Below are 25,453 nucleotides of genomic sequence, written 5' to 3' on the forward strand. Positions count from 1 at the left end.
GTGTATGTATCATATTTTAGCCATCACAAACCGATTGTAAGTGAATTACCTATTGAGCATGTATTGCAACCTCAAATTCATGAAACTGTCGGGAAAAAATATATAAATGCTTTTTAACATGTTGACTGCTAAGCTAGTTTAAGAAAAAAATTCCCCAGGGCCAAAAAAATGTTTAGTAAATAATTTGATTAGTAATTCTAAAATAAATATTGAAATGTCAGTGTTGTGCTGTTTTTTCGCTTAAAATATCAAAAAAGTTTTTTTTTTTTTTTTTGTGCCGCATATATGTGGCCAACGAGGCCCAGTAGGTTACTTTATTTCTTGAGATGCCATGTTGGCCACATAGGTGTGACACTATTACGGCATACATATGAAATTCGTTTGTGATTAGTTTATTACAGACGCTGCAATAAAACTAATCGCGATGAAATAAACTCTCAAATGTCACAATAAGTTTGTCAGTATTGTTAGAGATTTTGTGAAAACAAGTTTGTTAGCACACTGTATTATCCATCATATTGTATTGTGTTTTTTCTGCAAGTTTGTACAAGTGTGTTGTAAAAAAAAAAAAAAAATCTAAAAAGCAATGGCTAAAAGAAAATTACTAAAAGAAGAGCAACTAAGAGAAATTGCTGAAAATCTTAGTAGTTCTGAAGGTGAAAAAGATTTTGACTCTGGTGATTCGGTAAAAGATCCTGACTGGAATATTTCTTCAAATGAAAGAGATACTGGAATACCAGAAAATATTGAAGAAGTGCTTCAAGACTGGATGGAAGAAGAAAACACAGATGAGCAATTTGAAAAGACCGAAGAACCTGAGATTGAAGCGAAAAACAAATTATGCTATTGAATGGACTTAATATTTAGAGTTTGACTCTCACGCTAATATTCTCAACAGTTTTCTACACTCACGTGCAGCCCTTTTAAGTATAACTGAATATATACTACTTTCTTCCCTGGAGACTTGCATGCTTCAAGTGATTGGGTGGGCTATAGGAAATAGTATTAATGAAGGCATAATGATGTAAGGAAATCAATGCAGTAGCACCTACTAGTCTAAAACCCATCACTTTCATATTACTAGGTCTTTTAGATGGATGAATATCAAAATTCGTCATCTTTTATATCCCGTATAAATCACTTATAAATTTAATAGTTATAATCACACTAAAAAATGTTTGCATAATATTACTTATATTAAAACTGAATATATAATTAAACTAATGGTTGATTCTTTTGACCCTTGTCAGTATTTGGAATTTCATTGCTGGGAGAATTACTTCTTTCTAAATCAATATCCAAACTTATTTCTAAATTAAATAGTTTTGAAAATATATATATAATGGAATATACAGACCCAGGTAATGGGGCATTTACAGAGAATTTCTCCATTCTGAAATGGGAATGGAACCCCGGACATTTTCCAGAGTGCAGATCAGTTGGGAGTTGATCGTTGGGAGCATTGCTTCAGTAGTTGTATGCAGTATATTGTTTTAGTAGACATATGCAGTATACGGTGAATATGTTTGGTTATGACTAAAAGTGAAAAAGGTATGTATCCTTTTTTTATACATGGGAGGAAGATATATTACAGGTAACAGTTTGTGTTCGTTGCTTGCCAGTTAAATGCATTTGACAAATGTAAACTCTTGACGATATTACTACCAAAAAGACATGGTCAGAACCAAATTCAATTATTGGTTTCATAACTTTTGTTATGAAGCCAATCATTGGATATGGTGCTATAGAGGAATCAATGCTTTCCAACTAACACAGAAGTTGTCTCAAAACTTGTTGCGAATATTCAGTAATTGTGGAGGTCTTATGTTTGTTATGCCAATCCCAAACACTACCTTGTTTTCAAGATTGGTATGATATTGTGATTGTTGCATATCAGTTGGAATATGCAAATTTTTACTTGCAAAGTTTTACAGTAATTATAGCCCAGTGTTTTTAAAAATATATATTCTAAGTATTTTATCTGCAGTTTTCACCATTTTGAGCATAATAAATAAATATTCAAAAATAAAAATTTAATTTTTTTAAAATGTAGAACAGACAACTGTTGGGAGCCAGAAGAAAATGTTCTTAGCAGAGCATTGATTGAAGATTATGAAAAAAGACAGATGTTAGCAGCTGCACGACGAAATACTGAACATGCTGGAAAACGGGCATTTGAAGATGAGTTATTTCCTCTTGTTAAAAGATTGAAACAGGAGAACGAGGTAAGCAGATTTGTTAAACAAATTTTTCTCATTTTCACTGAGTTCTCATAGAGAACTCAGTAACTGAAGTATTCAAAAAAATGCATTATTTTGTCATATTTTTATTAATATTTGTTAGTATTATATACAGGAATTTTTGTAATTGCATCAGCTTTAAATTATTATCATACCTGCCAGTTCTGCATTTATGGCAGAGAATCATTTACTTGATTTGACCATTTCTCCATCTCTGTTTATGTAGTTGGTTACAAAGGGTTTCTCCTAGGGACCTCTAAGTTAGTGTGCCATCCATTAAGTTATATTAAATAAATAATGAACTATTCTCTAGAAAGTGTTCTTACAAAACATAAAAGAAATCATTGACACAACTAAAAATGTCAGTGTCACAGTATGCAGCTACATGATTTGATACATGACATGCATTAAACACTTTCCGAATATATATTTTTTTAAATCTGTCTTTAAGATTAGTTTCACACAGCATTAGTACAGGTATATGATGCAAGAAAGCAAGCTTATACAGCATCAGCTAAAAAAAAAAAAAAAAAAAAAAAAAACCTTTTCCATTTCACCCAACCATTCACTCCAAATGTTTGTCTAGTTCTACCTTGAATTTATTTAGGCTGTCAACATCCATGACAAATGGAAGTTTGTTCCAGCAATCAATCACCTGCTGGCTAAAGGAAAATTGTTTCCAAACATCTATTCTACAGCTGTCTTTCCTCAATATGAATTTATGTCTCCTCAGGCAATTAATCTGGGCAAGGGGAAAAATCCATCAGAATTGAAAAATTCTGATGGGATTCAAGGCATTATACACCTCAATCAGATTCAAGACATTATACACCTCAGTCAGATCACCTCGCAGGTGCTTAATCTCCAGACACTGCAATTTGCAGAACTTAAGCCTTTCTTCATATGACCAACCCTTTGTTCCATTCACCAATCTCGTTGCCCTTCTCTGTACTCATTCCAGCAGCTCTACATTCCTAAAATGAGGCCTCCACACCTGTATATAGTACTCAAGGTGTGACTTGACCATTGCCTTATACAAGGGGATAATCGCATCCTTATCCCTGCTAGAAAAATTCCTGTATATCATTGACAAGACACCATGAGCTACTCTTGCGCAAACTGTCTGCACTGCAGAAAACTTCATATCTGACTGCACAGTTACCCCCAGGTTTTCTTCATTCTCTACTACCCTGAGTGTAGTACCACACTGTTGATATGTTATTCTGGCTACTGCATGTCAGTAGCAGTATTCTAGAGTTACTGCTACTGACATGCAGTACTTTACATTTGTCAATGTTACACTTCAGTTGCCACCTCTCAGCCCATCTACTCAATTTTTTTAGATCCTTTTGCAAGTGGCAAAACAAACGTAATAAGAACCAACAGTGATGACAGTAGCATACTGTCATCACTTGTTGGTTCTTATTTTTTCTTAGCCAACAGGCTTTAGAAAGAACCTCTGTTTTATCCTTTTAAAATGTCTTCCTCGACAACAATTGTAATGAATAGTATGCATTAAACCATTTACCTTCCGGTTATGTGCTTCAGCATATTTGGGGATTTCTTTGAAATATATAGTTTTAAATTCGTTCAGTTCTGTAATCACTACAGTGTGGCTCATATTAAATGAGCTGTTCTCAGCTTAGCTCAGATCAGCTACATTTTAACTTTATTCTAATACATTGCTTTCACCAAAAGTTTTTTTGTTTTACTCTCCTTTTCTGTTATGCCACTGTCATAATTCCCCTCTTATACCTCTCCTCATGTTAAGTTGGTGATGCACATTTTTATTTGCCCTACTAATTTGATGAGAGAGAATTTTATAGCTGTATATATAATATGAAGCTATATTATTAACTGATTTCTTTGAAATTAAACTGGAAACAGATTATTAACAGAAGTAACTACCTTTTACAGTTGTTCAGTGTTAGAAAAAATTACATTTCAAATATTATGATCTGTGATCACTAAATATTATTATTATTATTATTATTATTAATAATAATAGTAAATAGAAATTATTATTTTTTTTATTTTAGTAGTATTTTTGTTCTTGAAGTCAATTAAGTGTATAAATGCTAAAAGTGCACACAGATAAAATAATGCAAATATAACTTAGTTAATAATCAGTCAAATTATAACTTAAATTCATTTCTGGATGTTCAACAAAAATTTCTTTAATTTTGAGAGTATGATGTGGATTGTGATATGTAGCACGAGATTTCCCCCCCTCCCCAGACTTCTTAAATAATATCCACCTTTGTGCATTAACTCAGCTGAAGTGTTAGTGTTCAGCATGAGTAAATAAAATAGTCCATTAGTAGGAGCAAGACCATCATTTTTGTTATACTCAACCTCTGCATTCGTTGTAGGGTTACAATGCAAGTCTTGAAACAGGGTTTCTTCTTTTTGCACAGGAGATGGTGTATTTTCATTTTGGCTTGTACAGTCAGTTCTGCTATAACGTGGTACATGTGTTCCTAAAAATCTCCACATTATGATATTTCGCACATTAAAAACAATGTGGCTTACTGGGGAAAATAGGGATCTGGGCAGCTCAAAAAAATGTTCAGTCTGGTAAGTAAAACACTAACAAAAATTGGAAACGCAATAAAATTGCTAACATCTTTAATTTCTAATAAATAAATAAATAAATATTACAGTAAACATACACTGTAGCTTAAAAAATAGAAATGAAGAGAGTTTCTGAAAATTTACTTATGTTTTTTTATATGACTGAAGATTTCATGGAAAGGGAAACACATTTCACCATAATAACGTAAAAACCCACAGAATTCCAGCTATCGGTATTATCGCAACTGCAGTAAGATCGAGTTTACTACCCGTTTATAATTAGATTGCACTAACAGAAAAGCCCAATAAACCAGGAACTGCAAATTGTTTTTATTGTTTTATGGTGGTGACTGCCTCTGCTCACGCTATCATGCCTCATGAAATTTCTGTCGAACAGAAAATTGTGAGCTCCTGAAAACGTGAGTCAGCCTAAAATATCACGTTATCTTGCGAATACAGCAAATGACAACAGTTTGTCTCCGACCAATACAACTACAGTAAATGGAAAATTATAGCTCTCACACATTTGAGGTTTGAAATTTTTTAAGCTTCATAAACTTGTATGTATTGCTGTGCAGGTTGCCATGTTCAGCTTGGTGCTGGGTTTTGCTTACACCTGGTGTTACCCGCAGACAAAATTGCACGTGAGCCAACACAAAATCATGTTATACTCACATTGTTTCCTAATATATCAGTCATCTTGTGAAAATACACATTATAACAGAACTGGCTATATATACTATCTCTTTCATTCTTCTGCAACTTTTTTCAATATTTTTTAGGTTATCTAACCTTTTTTACCAGTTGTTAGAGGATAACTTGTAGTTCTCTCTCTCTCTCCATTTTCAAATTGTCTATTCAGTTCTCCTTTAAGATTCCACTCACCATCATCCATGAGGGATGGAAAAATATCAGCATTATTCTTAATGCTTCATTCAATTGGTAATATATATGTAGCTGCCAGTTCTGTGGGTTTGCAATGGAGGGGGGGGGGTCAAATTTTTATTTGATCCTTTTTTACTGCAGAAATGTTCCATTTCTGCAGTAATTTCAATTCTGTAGTGCAAAGCTAATTAACATTGTCTTTCAGTAAGATGCCAAAGAAATGTGATGTAAAATTTAAGATATATGTAAGATTTTTCACATATTTCACAATATGAAAAGGGGGAAAAAAAAAAAAGTTTTCAATTTCAGGAAGCATTGTGTAATTGGACATTTTCAAGGAAATAATCATAGAGACTGCATTCAGTGTGTAGAAAGAAATGCTAAAATAGATGTTACATTTGACATCAAACATAATCTTCCTCTGAGCATGTTACTGATCATGCAGGCATGTTGTTCAGAAATATGCTTTCTGATAGAAAAAATAAAATAAATAAATAAAATACAATTGTGGAAAACAAAATCAGCAGGATTTAGTGATGGTTCTGAAAAATCAGCATTTCAGTGGCCACAGATGGTAGTAATCAGTGATTCCGTGCTATATCCCATTGTGGTGACTTTTTTGTAATGAACATAAAAACAGCTGTTCTCAGTTCCAGCATTTGGAAGTAACATTCAGGGAACAACATTGGACACCTGAACAGCTTAAAAGCATGTGGGATTCCTTCAAAAAAAAGTGTCTAGCACTTAGTGTTGATAATGCATCTGTTATGGTAGGACTAAAAACTAGAATAGCAAATGTATTAAAAGAGGAGATTGTGTACTGTCATCTGTTGTGTACAATTTCAACTGATTCATGCCACTGAAGGAAAAAAATAATTTAAAGTGTGTATGTGTTTGGCTGCCTTTGGTTAAATGTCTACTAGACTGGTAGAACAGTGCCAACCTTTGACAGTTGCTGAGAAAGTAATATGAGCACTATTCACAGTTACCAAATTGAAAAGTAAAAAATGTGATTACTAGGGGTGTCGCTGACTTATGTTCAAATCCAGTTTGGGATCCAAAATTTTGGAAAGACAAGTTGATAAACTCAAGAAAAATAACTGGTGAAAATAATCCTGAACAGGTGAAACCAGCTAGCATTTCTAGACATACTATCCTCACTTGTACAAAAAAGATTATTGGTAAAGCCTATTAGTAGTAGAAGTAGTAAATGATGCAAGAAAACAGGTCTTAAACACCTCAGTCATTTTTAAGATGCCTAGTCTCTTACATCCTGCAATTTGCAGAACTGAACCCTTTCCTGGTAAGTGCAGCCTTTTGTTTCCCTTCTTGCTTTTTTCTGCACCTGTTCCAACAGTGACATCCTTCCTGAAATGAGGCTTCCAGACCATATGCATTACTCAAGATGTAGCATACTCATTGCCTTATAGCAGTGGTTTTCAACCGGGGTGCCATGTAATTTGGGTTTAAGTTACATAAACTTATTATTATTTTTTAATTTATATGTTTATTTCATTATAAAAATGTGTACAGTATCTTTTTAATGTTGTGGTGATCTGGAATTGATGTTTACTTAATATCTCTATATAAAGAATAAAATATATACTGTATATATATAATTTGTATTATGAAATGTAATTTTTATAAGAAATTTTTAATTTCTTTCCATATTACTCATATATATATATGAGTAATATGGAAAGAAAGAAAGTTAATAAATTGTAACAAGCTGTAACTAATACTTATGGGCCAATGCAGTTGCTAGAGCAATTATGCATTACAACCATAATGTGTATAAAATATTTTGTATAATATTGAAGATAATAAGATAATAATATAGAAGGTAATTCAAGCAGACAATACCAAGCTGGATTTAAAGAAAAACAAGGGATATAAATATATTAAAAAAAATATATATATACATATACAGTCGGTCCTCGTATAACACGTGTTTGCATTACACGAATTCGATCATACACGATTTATAAATAGGGGAACGTTATCTTATATAACACGAACCTAATTCGCTTATACACGATTCGCCTTTGTGTTTACAAGAAATGGCAGTCGAATGCGGAATCACCCCAACTGAACGCAACACGATAGGAACGAAGAAGATTCTGAAAATGTATTTATGTGTTTTATATCAGTGAAGGGGAAACACATTTCACCATAATAATGTAAAAACCAACACAATTCCAGCTATCGATAGAATCGCAAATGCAATTAGATAGAGTTTACTACCAGTTTATAACAGATTCCACTAGCAGAAACGCAACTGGAAATTGTTTTTATTGTTTTATGGTAGTAACCCCCAGAAATGTGCTTTAGTAAAATGTGAGGTGTTAATAGTGTATCTCGGCCTTTACGGTGTTGTTTATTCAGTTGCTACACGCGCGCAGCTTTGTTTATGTGTATCAAGCGTGCCACCTCGTTTTGTAATTGTGCTTTATTCCCTAAAAATTAGTAAAATACTTAAAAGGTGTGAAAAGGAAGCGTCCTGGCTAAGACACTGCAGATTCAGAGAGAAAAAAAAAAAAAGCAATATCGATAAACAGAGGCGGACTGGGTCAAAAATTCTTACCCGGGAAAATTTATAGTGGCCTCATACTACGGTTTATGGCCAAAATCACACCGGCCTCCGCCCCACCGTGGTTTCCCCCGTAAGGCTTATGGCCAGTCCGCTTCTGTCGATAGAGAAAAAATATGAAATTGTGAAACGCTTTGAGCGAAATGAAAGACCATGTGATATTGCACGTGCTACAGACCTAAATGAGACAACGCCGAGAATTACAAAGAATGCAGAGAAAATAAAAACAACTTTCATAGCGGAAACAACTCAAAGTGTAATTAAAATCCATTATATTAAGACACAAAGAATTGGAAGAGATGGAATGGCTGTCATCTCTTTGGATAGAAAATCAAACAAAAAGCAAGTTTGCTTACGATAGAAGCAAAAGCATTAGCAATATTTTATTACGACTTACGTATTATAATTTATACTTACGTATTATAAAATACGTAAGTATTTTATTACGACTATTTTATTTAATATAATATTTTTTTACGAATAAAATACGTATTTTATTCGTAAAAAATACTTTTTTAGTATTAAAAATTACTAAAAATACTTTATTATAATATAATATTATTTTTATTACGTATTTTAATCGTTATAAAATACGTAAGTATTTTATAACGATTAAAATTACCCGATTATTTATTGTGTTTGGTAATGTTTTGGTTCCAAATGTGTGTTCAATCTTGGGTGGTCGGCACCTAACCCTACTTTTCCCATAGGGCCTGTTGTTTATATTGCACGATTTTGCATTGCACGAGGATTTCTAGGAACGCAACTATCGTGCTATACGAGGACAGACTGGACATATATATATATATATATATATATATATATATATATATATACACATAAAACTTATCATTGTCTACCCACAATCTAGGTGACTTCAACTGAGGTCAACCACCCAGACTGAAGGCAAAAAACGACAAGGAGTTCTCTGTTTCTGTAATGATCAATATCTGTTAAGATATATAAAATATAGAAAATCCAGAGATCCAGAGATTAAGTAATTTGAATCTAAACCAATTAAAGGTAGTTAAAATTTTTTGAATCAAAAGGAAGATATTATAAATGTAAGCATATATTGAACATCATTGACCTGACAGAGAACATAATTTAATAATTAAAATAATAATAAATGTAAAGTATAAAGGATATCTACTGTATCCAGGACATAATGTAACAACTAGTCGTTATGAAATAATAATCCCTCTAGTGAGTATATATGTGGTGACCCTTATGTGATGGATATGGTAAAAATAAATAAATAAATAATTAATTAATTAAAGTTAAGTTAACGCAAAGAGAAACATGCAGATAGTAAGAATAAAAACTAATAGAGTAGGAATAATAGAACCTGAACTCCATAAAGGCGAAAATATAGTAGTATAAATAACAAATATTTCTCCTACATCCTCGGATTACCCTAATAATTTCGGAGAAATAAGAACAAAGAGTGTAGGGCAGCTTAAAGACAATACAAGATATAAGTTTTAGCTCGGGTATGCCCGGGATCACAAACCCGTTCCTATAGTAGGACCCTGAGCTGAATTTGCATGTCACCTTAGTGTGAACCTAAGTAGATACAGTGTGATTATAAGATAAGATAAAATAACATAAGATAAATGATACACTATAGTTTGCAGGTCGGTGGGTACAAGTTTTCTAAGCCATAAGACACCAAGAAAGCAAAGTGTATCCTATGTACATATAATATACATGGCTCTAAATACGTAATTATGGTAATTATATTGAAGCAATGGGTTCAGAAAATAAATTTTTGAAATTAATTATATTGATCGCCTTCCTGAAGTGTTATTTCAGGTAAGCCATAAGGAAATTATTATTTATCAACTTATTGTACAATGCTATTTTGTTTGCTGAACAGGTTGTGTTTTTATTGCAAATAAAAAGCAGTCCTCAGGCATTGGGATAAAATGATATTAGCATTCACTTATTTCGATATATTAGATCTCCAGTTTGTAAGACCGACTACATTGAAATTAAATGCGTCTCTTTTATTATATACGTTTACATCTATATTATTATGGAATATTTCTATACGAAGATCCAGGTAATTTGCAATAGTATCAGAACTGTTAGTTTTTTCCAATACAAGTTCTTCTGGATATAATTTGCTGTAATCCTGAACGAAATGCAGACAATTAAACACACATAGATCATCTACGTATCTGAACATAAGTAGGTTATCTTGAAATGTTCTTTCTGTAGAATATAGATAGTGATTTGCAATTATGCAGGATGCTGGACTTCCCATAGGGATGCCATTCACTTGTAAGTATAACAAAGTTTTGTCATATACGTAATTCTTAAAAATACATAAATTTATTAGAGTATCCCAGTAGGTTAAATCAAACTTTATAGCATTTTTATGTTCCAAATATAGTTTTTGGAGAACATCTTTTAAATTGTTGAGATTGATACTAGTGAATAAATGGTTAAAGTCAAATGTTTGTATTTGCTGAATATTGTTATTTTTTATTGCATTTATAATTTTTACCTAACGTTTTGCCTTGAATTTTAGTATAACTATCTCTACATGATGTTTTGAATCGAAATGCAATAGGTGATTTATGAAATTTAGGTATACCATATATAAACAGATATTTTAGGTTATTCTACTTTAATTTTTTATGCAATGCTATTAGTTTTTTGATTATTACATTAGGGGAAGATGCTATGTATTTGTATGTGCTACTGGACTGCAGTTCATTTTTAATAATTTCTATGTAATATGACTTACATATAACTGCAAGCAGCTTTGTCAACCAGAGTAATTACGAAATGTTTATGTATTTCTTTGAGCTGCTTATTTATTAATTTTGTATTATTTAGATTATCCGGTATTAATTTCAAATGATTATATATATACAGTTATATTTATACTCCAGTATGAATTTCAATTTTGTGTGTGTGTGTGTGTGTGTGTGTGTGTGTGTGTGTGTGTGTGTGTGTGTGTGTGTGTGTGTGTGTGTGTGTGTGTGTGTGTGTGTGTGTAAATGTACAATTAATTGTGGAATGTTTTCGGTAAATGGTGTTTGCCTATAGGTATTAGCATGCTTACGGTTCAGGTGATCGGTTTAACCCATAAAGGCTATCTTAATTCTGTAGGGCCTATAAACATATTATATTTAAGTAGCTTTTAACCTAATGGTAAGGAAAATTTCATTACAATTGGCTGATGATTTTTCTTTACCTGTGGCTAACAACTAATCAGAATTAATGGTTATGCTTATAACTATTCTTATTCTAAATTACAATACAAATTTACTATTATTATGCAATTTAATATAATACATTCCATCACGGGGTCATCAATCCCCTACTTCGTCTGGGGCTTTGAGCAGATCGATGGCCCATTTGATGTAATGCCTCATACATACATACCCGTTTCTGTTGTCACTATACCAGTTTTGTTAGTCTTTAGTTTAAGTATGTTTATATTAATTATAATGTAATATTTAAATTTTTGTATTATTATTTATTTTTATTTATTTATTTTTTTTTTTTGTTGTTAGTGTTATATTCAGCAAACTGGGATAGTTGACACAAAGCCCTACCGGTATGTATCCGATTATGTGAAGGTTCTTACTTACCGTTACTAGTCTAGTAGAGGTTGTAGTTTAGAAAGGGGGAACTGTCTTCCTTCTAAATGTTTTATATGTAGCAAAGTTTGGTCGCGCAGTCGCACTTACTGTAATCAATGGCATGATGGTGTATTAGCTTCGGGTCCCTTTATCCTTTGCTAATGCTTGTGGTGTTGTGGGGGGGGGGATTTTTAAGTGGTTGGGTGCAACTTTGGTGATTGGGTGGTTGTTATGCTGTTAATTCTATATGCGAAATGTTAACCTTGGAATTTATACACTTATTACATATTGTATTTACCTATGTATTTACGTTTTCTTTTGCCATACTCGTACTGTGCCGGTATAGCTTTTCTAAGGCATAACAGCACGTATATGCCCTTGGTATGGCTATTTACATATTTACAGCCTCTTACTAGATGATGTTTTGTTGGTATTTTAATCTGGAGGGCATGTTTTTTGGAATTCGGGTTGTAGTGCAGTCGGATGACGAGCCTCGTCTGAGCGCAGTAAACCCGTATAAAACTTGGGGATAAAATAATTTATTTCTAGGGTATTTTCAATGAATGTATGTGGGTTGACATTAGGTACAGCCATACACGCTCTTAGGTAAGCGTGTATGGCTGTTTTTATATGATGCCGGCTGTAATGGGTGGGTATTTTGTTTATCATGAGCGTTTTTATGAGTTTTTGAATTACTTCTTTTGTGCTATTTATACTGTTGCATATTTTTAACAACCTGTTTGTTTGATTTCTTATGGTGTTTCCGTGTATATGTTTGGCTATATTGCTTTCCCAGTGTGTTAGCTTTATAGTAGTGAAGTTGAAGAGGTCTCTTATCATAGTGACGTGTATATACTATGTTTTGGTTGATAGTAATTTCGCTGTCTAAATGGATGGCTTGTTGGTTGTTATGCAGATTTGTGTGTTCTATAGCCAGGTCTGTTGTAACATTATCGATGATTCTGCTTTCATAGTGGTGCAGGTAAAGATTAGCTATGGAGCAAGAACTGCCAGAACCCATAGCTATCCCCCTACTTTGTATGTATGATGATTCTGGAGTTCTTGATTTCATGGCTCATCACCGACAACAAAAAATATTTGGAATATATCAAAAACCAAAACAATAACACCAAAAGTATATACATGTACAATTTTAAAAACCTGTTCACAAGCATTTCTCACGACAACCTAACCATAGTACTCCAGCAATACTATGAAAAATATCACAAAATTATTAAATGCAACAAACAAACAATATTGGAATGACCTCATCAAACTCAGTATAAAAGGCAACTACGTACTCATGGGAAACAAAATATACATACAAATCAGGGGAATAGCTATGGGTTCTAGCAGTTCTTGCTCCATAGCTAACCTTTACCTGCACTACTATGAAAGCAGAATCATAGATAATGTTACATTTTACAGATATATAGATGATGTCCTACTGATAAACTATGACAACATTGGAACAGTGGCACAGGAAATTTACCCAACAGACCTGGCTATAGAACGCACAAACCCACATAATAACCAGCAAGCCGTCTATTTAGACAGCAAAATTACTATCAACCAAAACATAATATATACACGTCACTATGATAAGAGAGACCTCTTCAACTTCACTACTATAAAGCTAACACACTGGGAAAGCAATATAGCCGAACACATACATGGAAACACCATAAGAAATCAAACAAACAGGTTGTTAAAAATATGCAACAGTATAAATAGCACAAAAGAAGCCATTCAAAAACTTATAAAAACGCTCATGATAAACAAAATACCCCAGGCATTACAACAGGCATCATATAAAAACAGCCACACTATCTTACCTAAGAGCAAACCACCTAATGTCAACCCACATACATTCACTGAAAATACCCTAGAAATGCCAAAGCAATAAATTATTTTATCCCCAAGTTTTATACGGGTTTATTGTGCTCAGACGAGGCTCATCGTCTGACTGCACTACAACCCGAATTCCAAAAAATGCCCTCCAGTTTAAAATATCAACAAATCATCACCTAGTAAGAGTCTGTAAATATGTAAATAGCCATACCAAGGGCATACACGTGCTGTTATGCCTTATAAAAGCTATACCGGCACAGTCCGAGGTATGGCAAAAGAAAATGTAAATACAATATGTAATAAGTGTATAAATTCCAAGGTTAATATTTCGCATATAGAATTAACAGCATAACAACCACCCAATCGCCAACCACTTAAAAATCCCCACCACCACAAGCATTAGCATAGGATAAAGGGGCCCAAAGCTAATACACCATCACGCCATTTATTACAGTAAGTGAGAGTGCGCGACCAAACTTTGTTACATAAAAAACATTTAGAAGGAAGGCAGTTCCCCCTTTCTAAACTACAACCTCTAGTAGACTAGTAACGGTAAGTAAGAACCTTTACATATTCGGATACATACCTGTAGGGCTTTGTGTCAACTATCCCAGTTTGCTGCATAGAAGGCGAACAAAAAAAAAAAAAATTTAATACAAAAATTTAAATATTACATTATAATTAATATAAACATACTCAGTGCTTTTTTTTTTTGTAAAAAAAAAAATAGGTGCCAGTACTCATTCTTTGCTATCAGAAAAAATTCCGTGGCGGCGGCGTGGGTGACACGGCTGGCACGGATGACATGCAGTGGATGTCAGCTGCTTCCGTCTGTTAAGGAGATCACGTGACACTGGGCAGAGTCAATCACGGCCATATCGCTAGCAGTGGGAATGCTGTATCCTATACTGAATCTCGACAATTGATTTTATTAACCTACAGTTTATTAAGCATAAATTTATTATACAAGTATATAAAAAATAAGTCAAAGGTGAGTCTTATTTAATAAATAAAAAATAATAAGTAAAATGTAAAAATACGGTAAGTACCAAGTAAAAAAAATTTCATAATGAAGTTTTGGTCAAATTCAGAAACGGGTACCCCTTCCAGACTGCTAGCGATACGGTTGTGATTGACAGGCGCTGACTCCGCCCATTGTCACGTGATCTCCTTAATAGATGGAAGCAGCTGGCGTGGCTGACATCCACTGCATGCCAGCCGTGTCACTCGTGCTGGCATACTGTAAAAAAGGTGCCGGTACGCCGTACCATTGCGTACCGTCACAAAAAAAGCCCTGAACATACTTAAACTAAAGACTAGCAAAACTGGTATAGTGACAACAGAAACGGGTAGGTATGAGGTATTACATCAGATGGGCCATCAATCCGCTCAAAGTCCCCGACAAAGTAGGGGGATTGATGACCACGTGATGGAATGTATTAGTGCATAATAATAGTAAATTTGTATTGTCATTTAGAATAAGAATAGTTATAACCATTAATTTTGATTAGTTGTTAGCCGCAGGTAAAGAAAAATCATCAGCCAATTATAATGAAATTTTCCTTACCGTTAGGTTTTTTTTTTTTTTTTTTTTGATTTGGTAGTTGTTGGCGCATCGGCTTCTGTGGCCATATTGCACCTCCCAAGGTTTTTGCAGTACTTTGATCCAAGCCCGAGGCGGGAATCGAACCCGTGACCTTTGGGTTGCCGGGTAGGTACTTTACCCACTCGGCTAGCCCGGTCGGCATACCGTTAGGTTAAAAACTACTTAAATATAATATGTTTATAGGCCCTACAGAATTAAGATAGCCTTTATGGGCTAACCTGATCACCTGAACCGTAAGCACTCTAATACCTATAGGCACAATTTACCGAAAACATTCCACAATTAATTGTACATTTAGATAATTATAAATACAGGCACATATTATGTCCAATTGGCTCATATACAATGGCGTTAACGTTGCACTAATGATCTCATAAAAGAAATATATTAAAATCTAACTAGATTAGCATTAAATATATGTAATACTAAGAAAATATCCAACATGTTTAACATTTTTTATATATATATATCCCTTGTGTTTCTTTAAATCCAGCTTGGTATTGTCTGCTTGAATTACCTTCTATATTATTATCTTCAATATTATACAAAATATTTTATATATATATATATATATATATATATATATATACACACACGGATATATATATAGAGAGAGAATCGGATCTAACAGGCAGAAAATTGAGTAGGGGTGCCGCAAAATAAAATAAATTACTTAGGGGTGCCATTATTAAAATAAGGTTGAAAACCATTGCCTTATAGAATGGGATAACCACTATCTTATCCCTGCTGGTAAAATTCTTGTATATTATTGGCAAAACTATATGAGCAGTACTAGCAGCCTGCCTGCATTGCTCAGAGAACTTCATATCTGACTACACAATTCCCCCAGGTCTCTTTCATTCTCCACTACCCTGAATGAGAGTTGGTAATTAATCTGGGATTACTGCTACCCATATGTTGTACCTTGCTTTTGTCAATGTTAAACTTCAGTTGCCACTTGTCAGCTACTCTGCCTGATTTTTCTAGATCTTGTTACAGTAGCATTCCCTGATTACTGTCATTGACCACCTTGCCAACCTACATTGTCGCCTGCAAACTTATGATGTGCCTTAATCATTAACATTAATAAATGTAGAAAAGATTCGACTCAGCAACTGAACCCTGTGGTTCAGTCCACTAATAATATTAATCGAAGAAGGAGAGTGCCCATTGATAATTGCTCTGGCTGTCTTCTCCCATTCAATCATCCTTTTATCCGTACCAATAATTTGTCTCTCATGCCTCACCGCTCCAATTTTTACAGCAGTCTTTTGCGTGCAAGTATCAGAACCTTTTCTGAAATCCAGATATAGTGTCAGAATTATTATTTTTAATTTAATTAATTTATTTTTTGCATACAGTTCCTTTGTTACTGTGTTGTAGTAAGCAGTCAAATTAGTCAGACAAAATTGTCTCTTGGAAAACCCCTATTGTGATTGCAGAATAACTGCATTATTACTTTAGCCAGTGACTTATTTTACCTGGAACAGAGATGGAGCTAACATGTTTGTCATTATTTATGTCACTTTTGGATCTCCTTTGTGATTGGAAATACATTTCCAGTCCATGGGGACCTCCCATGAATTCAAGGATGCTCTCATGATTATGGCTAGATGTTTGGTTACCTCTTTGATTGCCCCTCTTAAAATAATTGGATAGATCCTGTCCAACCCAGTTACATTTACTATGTTTAGCTTCAGCAATTTTCCTTCTAAGTTATCACAAAATCATTTAGTTCCCTGTTAGAATTTGAAAATACACTTCAGTCATTCCCATCCTTGAAAAGTAACTTGTGAATGTAGCTACAGAATTATCTATTCAGTCAGCAACATGTATAGGATCATCGATAGTTAAACCATTCATATCTAGTGGACCAATATGCCATCCCCTTCCTCCAGTGTTTACATAAGTAAAGGAGTTCTGCTTTACATCATTTGCAAGAGACTTCTCATAATCTGCCCTAGCTGCCTAAACTCCTTTGTGAATTGATTGCAGCCTATTCACGTTTCTGTCTTCTGACTTGAAGAAAGTAATCTGCTTGTTTCTTTTAATATTTATGCTAACGTATGAAAATCTAAACTGTTCCATCTGGCATACCTCTGCATCTACGTGACTGTGTGGTGCACAAGTTCCTGTGAAGAATAGAATGTTTTATAAATTCTGAGATGTCACAAATTTCATCAGTTGACAGTGCATCATTTTCAAATTCGATTTTTTTTATTTATTTATTATTTAATATTTTTTTTTCATAAGTTTCCAGCATTTCTTGGCATCATTAAAGATAAAGAAATAGATGAAGCAATATGTTTTGCAGCATCAGTTCTATGTGAGAGCCTACAAATTGGTGTTAGGAAAGAAGAAAAAATTGGTGCATGGTGGTCTCTGGTTGAGGAACTGAAAGTGCAAAAGGAAATTTGAAATATAACAAATTATCCCAAGTCTAGCTTGGTATTTTAACAGTTCGTCATATCAGTGCTGAGTGTGAGAAAATGTTCAGTCAGTTTAGAAAAACAAAAACAGGTTATACCTCTTTTTGTTGAAGCTTTGGAAATGCTGCTGTCAACCAAATCTAAGCAATGTAGCCATTATGAACAAAACCTTGACTCAACATTTCTGAAGAGGGCAGAGTGCAACAATATCTTTCTTGAAGCAGTCAAAATCAGCATGAAGTTAATGTCTAATTAATCCAAGCATTGAATATCTACTGATTATCCTAAAACAGCAGCATGTAGCCTCTTAGGAACTAATCACCAATGCTAATGAGTTTAAACTTTCTAGCCTTATTTTTATATTTCTGTCTTTTTACTTGGTTTCTAAGTTTTTTTTTTTTTTTTTTACTTTGTTTCCTGACAATTTAAAACAGCAAGTCTAGTAGTAAATTCTTTGTGTTTCTGATCAGTATCCTGATAACCAGAGTCATGTGAAATGGGAAGGACATCTATAGACTTGACTGGATTGTGGCCATTTAGTATATGGAAAGGATTTTCATAATGCCACAAAAAACTGGATTATATGTGAAAAGAGCCTCAATCAAAATGAAATGGTGTCCGCATCCTAGTGCTGGAACCCACAGTCTTGGACATGATCTCTTTTAATGCTCTGTTAATTCTTTTGGCTATTCCTTTGCTCTATTGGTAGACCAGTGTTGTATATATCTTTTTAACTCTGTGAGATTTACAAGACTATAGAAAGAACTCTGAGGGCAAGTTTCTGCCTTTGTTAGGATCTACAACAGATCATAACAACAGATGCTGTTGTCGAGAACTATGCAAGCAACAGTGTCAGCATGTTATTCATGCAGTGAAAATGTTTCATCTGACTGTCAGAACATATCAGTAATGACTAGCACCTACTTAATACATCTGGCTGGGACAGGAAGAAGAGTGATATTGCTCTGAAATTTTGTCCAAGGTTTTCTCTGCTCCCACATGTCCAGCTAAGTTATGAATGTGGTAACTCTTTATAATCCATGGAACCAAGACATATGGTTACATGCCATAACAAGACTAATGGTACTTAAACTATCCGTTTTGTTTCTTAAGGCTTCTGTATCCAAGTCTAGGTTTGGAATTTTCTACTTGAGCTTAATTGCATATACCAGTGTGAATATACTGAGTCCACTTTTTGATGTTGCAAAATCTTCTATAGAGTCCATTCAGCATCTAGTAAGTTAATCTTATTGGTGTGAATTCTAACCATTGTTGTCGGTATGCCTTGCATTTCCTTATCGACGAATGAATTTTAATGTTGAATGACATGTGCAAGTCAATTTCATCAGCATAAGTTGATCAAGATTTCTGTCATCTTGCTCATATAGTTTATCTTAAACTTAACTAAAAGTGTTTTTTTTTTTCCAAAACCGAATCACAATTTGTTTTTTTAAATCTGTTAGCAACAAAAAAAAAAAAAAAAAAGCCGAGTCGCAGGTAGGAAAGTGGATTGCAATCTCTGCCAATTGGTATTAGTAAGGCCTACTGATGCAAGCAAACTTTCCTTCCTCAGCTAAACATGACAGTTGTACCTGAGTGCACAATGCAGCAACACAGGATACAAAAGTGTGTGTATGTGTGTAAAATCCCCAAGTTTTATACGGGTTTATTGCGCTCAGACAAGGCTCGTCATCTGACTGCCCTACAACCCGAATTATAAATATTTAGAAATATTTATAAAGAATAAATATTTTATTTACTCACAATGATGAATTCAATCGATCTTTTATAACGAATTACAAGAGATCATAAACCAAACTAACAAAAATGAATACCTCATACTAGCAGAATATTTTAATGCAAGAGTTGGTGATCAAACAATAGACAAATGTATAGGATCAGAAGGCAAACTCATGGTCAACAATAATGGCGGATGCTTGATAGACTTCTGCATTTTTAATAAACTTAAAATTACAAATACTTTTTTCGGACACAAGAATATCCATGAATTCATATGGGAAGCAAGAAACACAGTCTATAATAGATTATATTATCATTAATGAAAATATAAATAACAAAATTAGAGACACTAGAGTATTCAGAGGCAGTGAAATTGAGTGATCACTACCTACTAGAAAGCACCTTCAAAAAATAAGAAATTATCTTAATAAAAAGAAGAAAATGCCAACAAAAACTACTAAGAAATTAAAAATACATATGTTGGAAGATGAAAGCACTAAATTCTTGTATGAAAGTCGATTGAAAGATAAACTCAAATCAGATGAGAGTGATAATGTTGAGGAAATCTTGTCAAACATGAAAAAATCAGTTCTGGGAGCTGCCGAAGAAAGTCTTGGATACAAACCCATAAAAAATAAAAACTGGCTAAGAACTTGGAATGAAGAATCGAAACAAACAATCAATGAGAGAAAAAAAGACCTATAAACTGTTCCTACAAACTAAAGACCTACATCTACATATAAAATATAAAAAGCTTAGAGCAGAAGTCAGAAACAAATGATCAAATAAAAACCAACTCTCCATCTCTCAAGAAGAATGGAAGCAACACTATTCCAAGCTATGGTATAACTCTGGCAATAGGGAATTGTAAGATGAATCAGTGGTGAAGATGAAGAATATATAACAATGGAAGAATTAGAGTTAATATTACAAAAATCAAAAAAACCAAAAGAGCCCAGGCATAGACAACTTGAATGTAGAACTATTTAAATATGGTAGCACCTTATTAAAAAAATGCACTACTAAAATTATTTAACATCATATGGCATAAGCAACAGATACCCAAAGATTTGGAAACAGGAATAGTAATAAATTTACAAAAAAGGCTCCAGAAATAACCCTAACAACTACAGGGGGATAGGATAACACTGCTGTGAACTGCTTCAACGTTATACTCTAATATACTAAAGAATAAAAAACTTAATAAATAGTGAACAATTCTTAGAAGGAGAACAATGTGGGTTCAGGAAAGGGAGAAGCACAATAGATGCCATTTTCTCATTACAGCAAATTTTGGAGAAAAGAAGAGAATTCAACATACCAACGTTTCTGCTGTTTATTGATTATGAAAAAGCATATGACAATGTAAACGGGGAAAAACTTTGGCAGATTCTACATGAAGAAAATATCCCAACTGAACTCCGGAAAGCGATGCGAAGCCTATATAAAAACTCAAAAGTCTCCATAAAATATTCTAATGGCCAACTATCAGACCCAATTAACACCAATAAAGAAGTGAAACAGGCATGTGGGCTGTCACCAAATTTATTTAATAGCTGCATCAATAAAATTATTAAACAATGGAAACACAGTTAACAATGAAATACAGGTGAATAATAGGAATAAAATCAAAACTGTATTATATGCTGATGATCAAGTTATAATTGCAAAGTCCGAAGATGAACTGCAGATAGCAGCTAATGAACTGAATAAAATAGGCAAAAAGTACGAGATGAAAATCTCCACCTCAAAAACAAAATCAATGGAATTATGTGGAAAAAACATATAAATAGTCAGAATTGTTATTGATGACAAATAGAACAAATATCTGATTTCACCTATTTGGGAAGTTTAATATCAAATGATCCACACTAAACTACAAAAATATAAAATGAACGGAACAATTAAATGCCACTTCGGAAAACAAATGACAACTGAAACAAAATTACGACTGCACAACATCACTTCAAAATCAGCCCTCTTCTACAGCTGTGAGACTTGGGTCATAAATAAGAAAGATGCACACAAACTAGAAGCAGCACAAGTGCAATTTTTAAGACCCTTATTAGGCTTTACAAGACTAGACCACCAAAGAAATTTAGATATTCGTCAGAAATTTGAAGAAGATAACATAGTAAATGACATAAAATGGTTCAGCCACATAAAGAAATGAACCCAGGCTGGATCCCAAAATTAGCCTTTAACTACAAACCTACAGGCAAGAGAGGTGTGGGTTGACCAAGACAGCGATGGCGAGATCAAAGCCACCTCCGAGAGCTACAATGGAACAGGTCTTAAAAGACCTAAGCAGGACCAAATTCATGATGATGATGATTTACTCACAATAAATTATAGATGTATACGGATATAATTACTTTAAATTTTATATTAAATAAAAATCATTAATTTCATATGTAGAATCTAATATACTACTATGCCACTTCATGGCATGTGACAACCTGTCATACAGTAATAAGCATCACCTAATGTTATTAATAACTCCTGGTGTTTTTGTTAAATGAAATTTCTAGAAGTAATTGCAATTTATTTCCTATTACTACATCATTGATATAAAATAATGAAATTGTTAAAAAATCTGACTGATAGGAATATTTTGAAGTCAAATTTTTTTTAATCTGGGAGGAAAAGCCAACTTAAAAAAAAAAAAAGTCTTGTTTTACCAGACATAAAGTGTGGGGGGTGGGGGGGAGAATATATATATATATACACACACATTCGGGTCTCCATATTTGTGGATTCGTATTTTCGCGTTGGCAGTTCCGAAATTTGGCTGCTGCTTGCTGCATTCACTCAGAGTGATGGTGGGGCAAGCCTGTCTGCAGTCTCGCAGTGAGTGTCTTCCAAGTAGGACAGCTTGTGACCTCTGTGTGTTGTGTGTGTGTCTGCGTTAGGCTACTTGTGCTTAAAATATTATTGCGCTTATGTGAATAACCCATGAGTTCTAAATGAAGTGCATCTAAAGGGGGCAAGAAAGTGAAGATTCTATATAAATGTAAAAGACTCACATATGCGGCCATAGGCCGCATGTTGCAATGAAAGTACCGTACAATACACAAGGAAACAAGAAACAGATCAGAGAGGCAGTGCAAACTGGTGGAATTCTTAGTGCTAAATACGCAGATTATGTACATGATAAAGTTAATGTTAAAAATGGAGAATGCACTGTTCATTTGGATCGAAGACCAGCGCAAGAAAAACTTGCCTGTGAACATTGATATGATTTCTGCTAAGGCCCTTGTTCTTTACAACAGATTTAAGCAGCAAACCCCCTGTACCAGCATCACAGCAGAAACCACTTTTATTGCCAGCAAAGGCTGGCTCCAAAAATTCAAGAGGGTTATTCACTCCTTAATGTAAAGATTACGGGCAAGTCTGCTTCAGCTGATCATGAGGCTGCTATGGCCTACATTGCACAACTCAAGAAGCTCATCGAGGAGAAGGGATATAAACCTGAACAGGTTTTCAATGCTGATGAGACAGCATTATTCTGGAATAGCTGTCAAGGAGAAGTCCCCAGGATTCATGGCAGCACAAGATCGGGTTATGCTGCTAGTTTGCAGCAATGCAGCAGGCCATATGACAAAGCCTGGCCTAATTTTCTGCATGCAGAACCCAAGAGCTCTTAGAGGAGGAAGACACTGATGATTTAATTGATGGACAGGCAACAACATTAAGATGATGATCAACTCTGAGCTTGTTTGTTCCAACTCTGAGAATGAGGTTGAGGAAGAACCACATCAAGAGAAGTTAGACTTGGAAAACCTAGCACAGGCAATGTGTAATGCCAAACGCCTTGCAGACTTTTGTGAATACAATGCAACATGATTCGTGCAATGAAGTTCAAGGAGAGCCTCGACAATATTTTAACACCATACACAGCCATGTTCAACGAGTTCAAACAAAAGAAGCAGTTTCCCATCACAGTGTTCCTGAAAAGGACAACTACACTGACGCCTAAAACTCTTCATACCCCCAAACTAGGGCTTACAATAACGGAATCCTGGTCATTTTTTTCTGGTATTGATACAAAAAATACCGGTTTTTCAGTACTAATTTTAAAAATATATATTTGTTTATAATTTAATCACATAAAGGTTATAAAATCACCTTTATGTGATTATGACGTCGTTATCTCTACTAGCAATTTGTTCGATAAATCATCGATAGGACACCATGCAACATTACAACCTGCCCACAATTCTCGGACAACTTCATGTCTGGCCGTATCGTAACTTCCAAGTCCCATTCCTTCACTACTGACTTTAGTTCAACTCCACCAAGTGTATACTTTATTTTGGGGTTGTTGTTCCCCTGGTGTAGGACCTCCTTGCATTTTGCTGAATTAAAGCACAGCTGCCACTTTTCTGACCATCCCGGAAGTCTATCTAGGTCACTCTGAAGAAGCTCTGCTTGGCGGCGATCATTATCTACTCTACTGATCTTTTACATCATCTGCAAGTTTAGACCTCACGCCCTCTATCCCTTCATACATGTCATTTAAGATAATCAAAAACAACAGTGGTCCCAATACTGATCCTTGGGGAACCCCCACTTCTTACATTAACCGAATGTGAGGAATAACCATTTATCACAACCCTCTGCCTGGTGCCCTCAAACCATCGTGCTGTCTATCTAAGGATTTTCCCTATGATTCCAGCCTGCTCCAACTTATAAAGTAACCACTCATGTGGGACTGAGTCAAATGCTTTGCTGAAATCCAAATAAACAATGTCGAAATAATTTCCAAAGTCCAGCTCTTGAGTGACCCTGTCAAAATAGCTAACCAGATTAATTAAACGTGATTTTCCCTTTACAAAACCATGCTCTGTATCCTACAGAAAAAATCCATTTCCATCTAAATGATCTTGAATTCCACCCTTGATCATTGCCTCTATGGTTTTCCCTACTACTGAAGTTAGACTGGCCGGTCAGTAATTTCTCGTTACGCTTCTAAAACCACCTTTATGTTCCAATTTACACCAATCCAACAGAATCTCTCCTGAGTCCAGTGATGCTGTCATAACTAGCCTTAATGGTTCAATGCACTCACTTGCCACCTACTTTAAGATTATAGGCTATATGCCATCAACTGCAGGAGCCTTACTCGCCTGTAGGCACGAAAGTTCTCATTAAAAAATAATCATTTGAAATTTCAACATCATTAATTAAATTTTTTACAACTTCACTTCCATAATAAACCCTTTGTGTCAATAATATATTGACACAAAGGGATTTTTTTTTTTAATGCAAATATCGATGCAAAGTAACTGTTGAGTTCATCTGCAACTTCAGCTGTGGTATCTAATACTGTCCCACGTCCATTGCGCCTCCGTAGCCAGGTGGGAAGGAGCAGCAGTGCGTAGTACATGCTTCTTGATTAGACCGGGGTTCGAGCCCGTCACCACCAAATACGAAGCATGCGGAAAGGTCAGGGAATGACCACCGCACCGGAGCAATATGGCCTTAGTTGCTAATGCTCCTAAAAACCCAACAACAACAACAACCCACGTCCATTACATAAGGGTCCAATGTGATTTGTCCTTCTTTTCTTTGCATTTATATATGTGAAGAATTCCTTAACTGCTCTCTTCTTTATTCCTTATCCCCACTCTTTGCTCTCTCCCAGATTTAGTAAAGATACTATAGTGAAAATTATACTTTGCTTAATAAAACGTCTTTCTCCTTCAGAAAGCGATGAACATAATTCAACCATGGAAGACTAACATGGAACAGAACATCAGCGTTCCACAAATTCTTTCCAAAATAAGAAATTGCCTGACTCCAATGAGATTTTAAAAGATGAACTTGAGTTGGAAATTAATGAAATACTTTTAACTATTTTTGCTAAAAAAGTTCAAAGCCTAGAAAATATGGACTGAGATCATCTACGATTATCTCAGTACAGTAGTACCAGAATA

The 25,453-nt window shown here is 34.4% G+C and overlaps 1 protein-coding gene across 4 annotated transcripts in view; it reads left to right on the top strand.

Moving 5' to 3' along the window:
* LOC150090684 (uncharacterized) overlaps positions 1 to 25,453 on the top strand; it is a 306,488-nt gene that overhangs the window by 169,442 nt on the left and 111,593 nt on the right. For all 4 annotated transcript variants that reach the window (XM_090372249.1, XM_090372256.1, XM_090372243.1 and 1 more), the window contains one exon: positions 2,054 to 2,225. In XM_090372249.1, coding sequence (XP_090228375.1) covers positions 2,054 to 2,225 — 172 coding nt within the window. The remainder of the gene's footprint in view (positions 1 to 2,053; positions 2,226 to 25,453) is intronic.

This window comes from Mastigoproctus giganteus, chromosome 1 (assembly GCF_048544385.1).
Source record: "Mastigoproctus giganteus isolate SK-2022 chromosome 1, ASM4854438v1, whole genome shotgun sequence".
NCBI lineage: Eukaryota > Metazoa > Arthropoda > Arachnida > Uropygi > Thelyphonidae > Mastigoproctus > Mastigoproctus giganteus.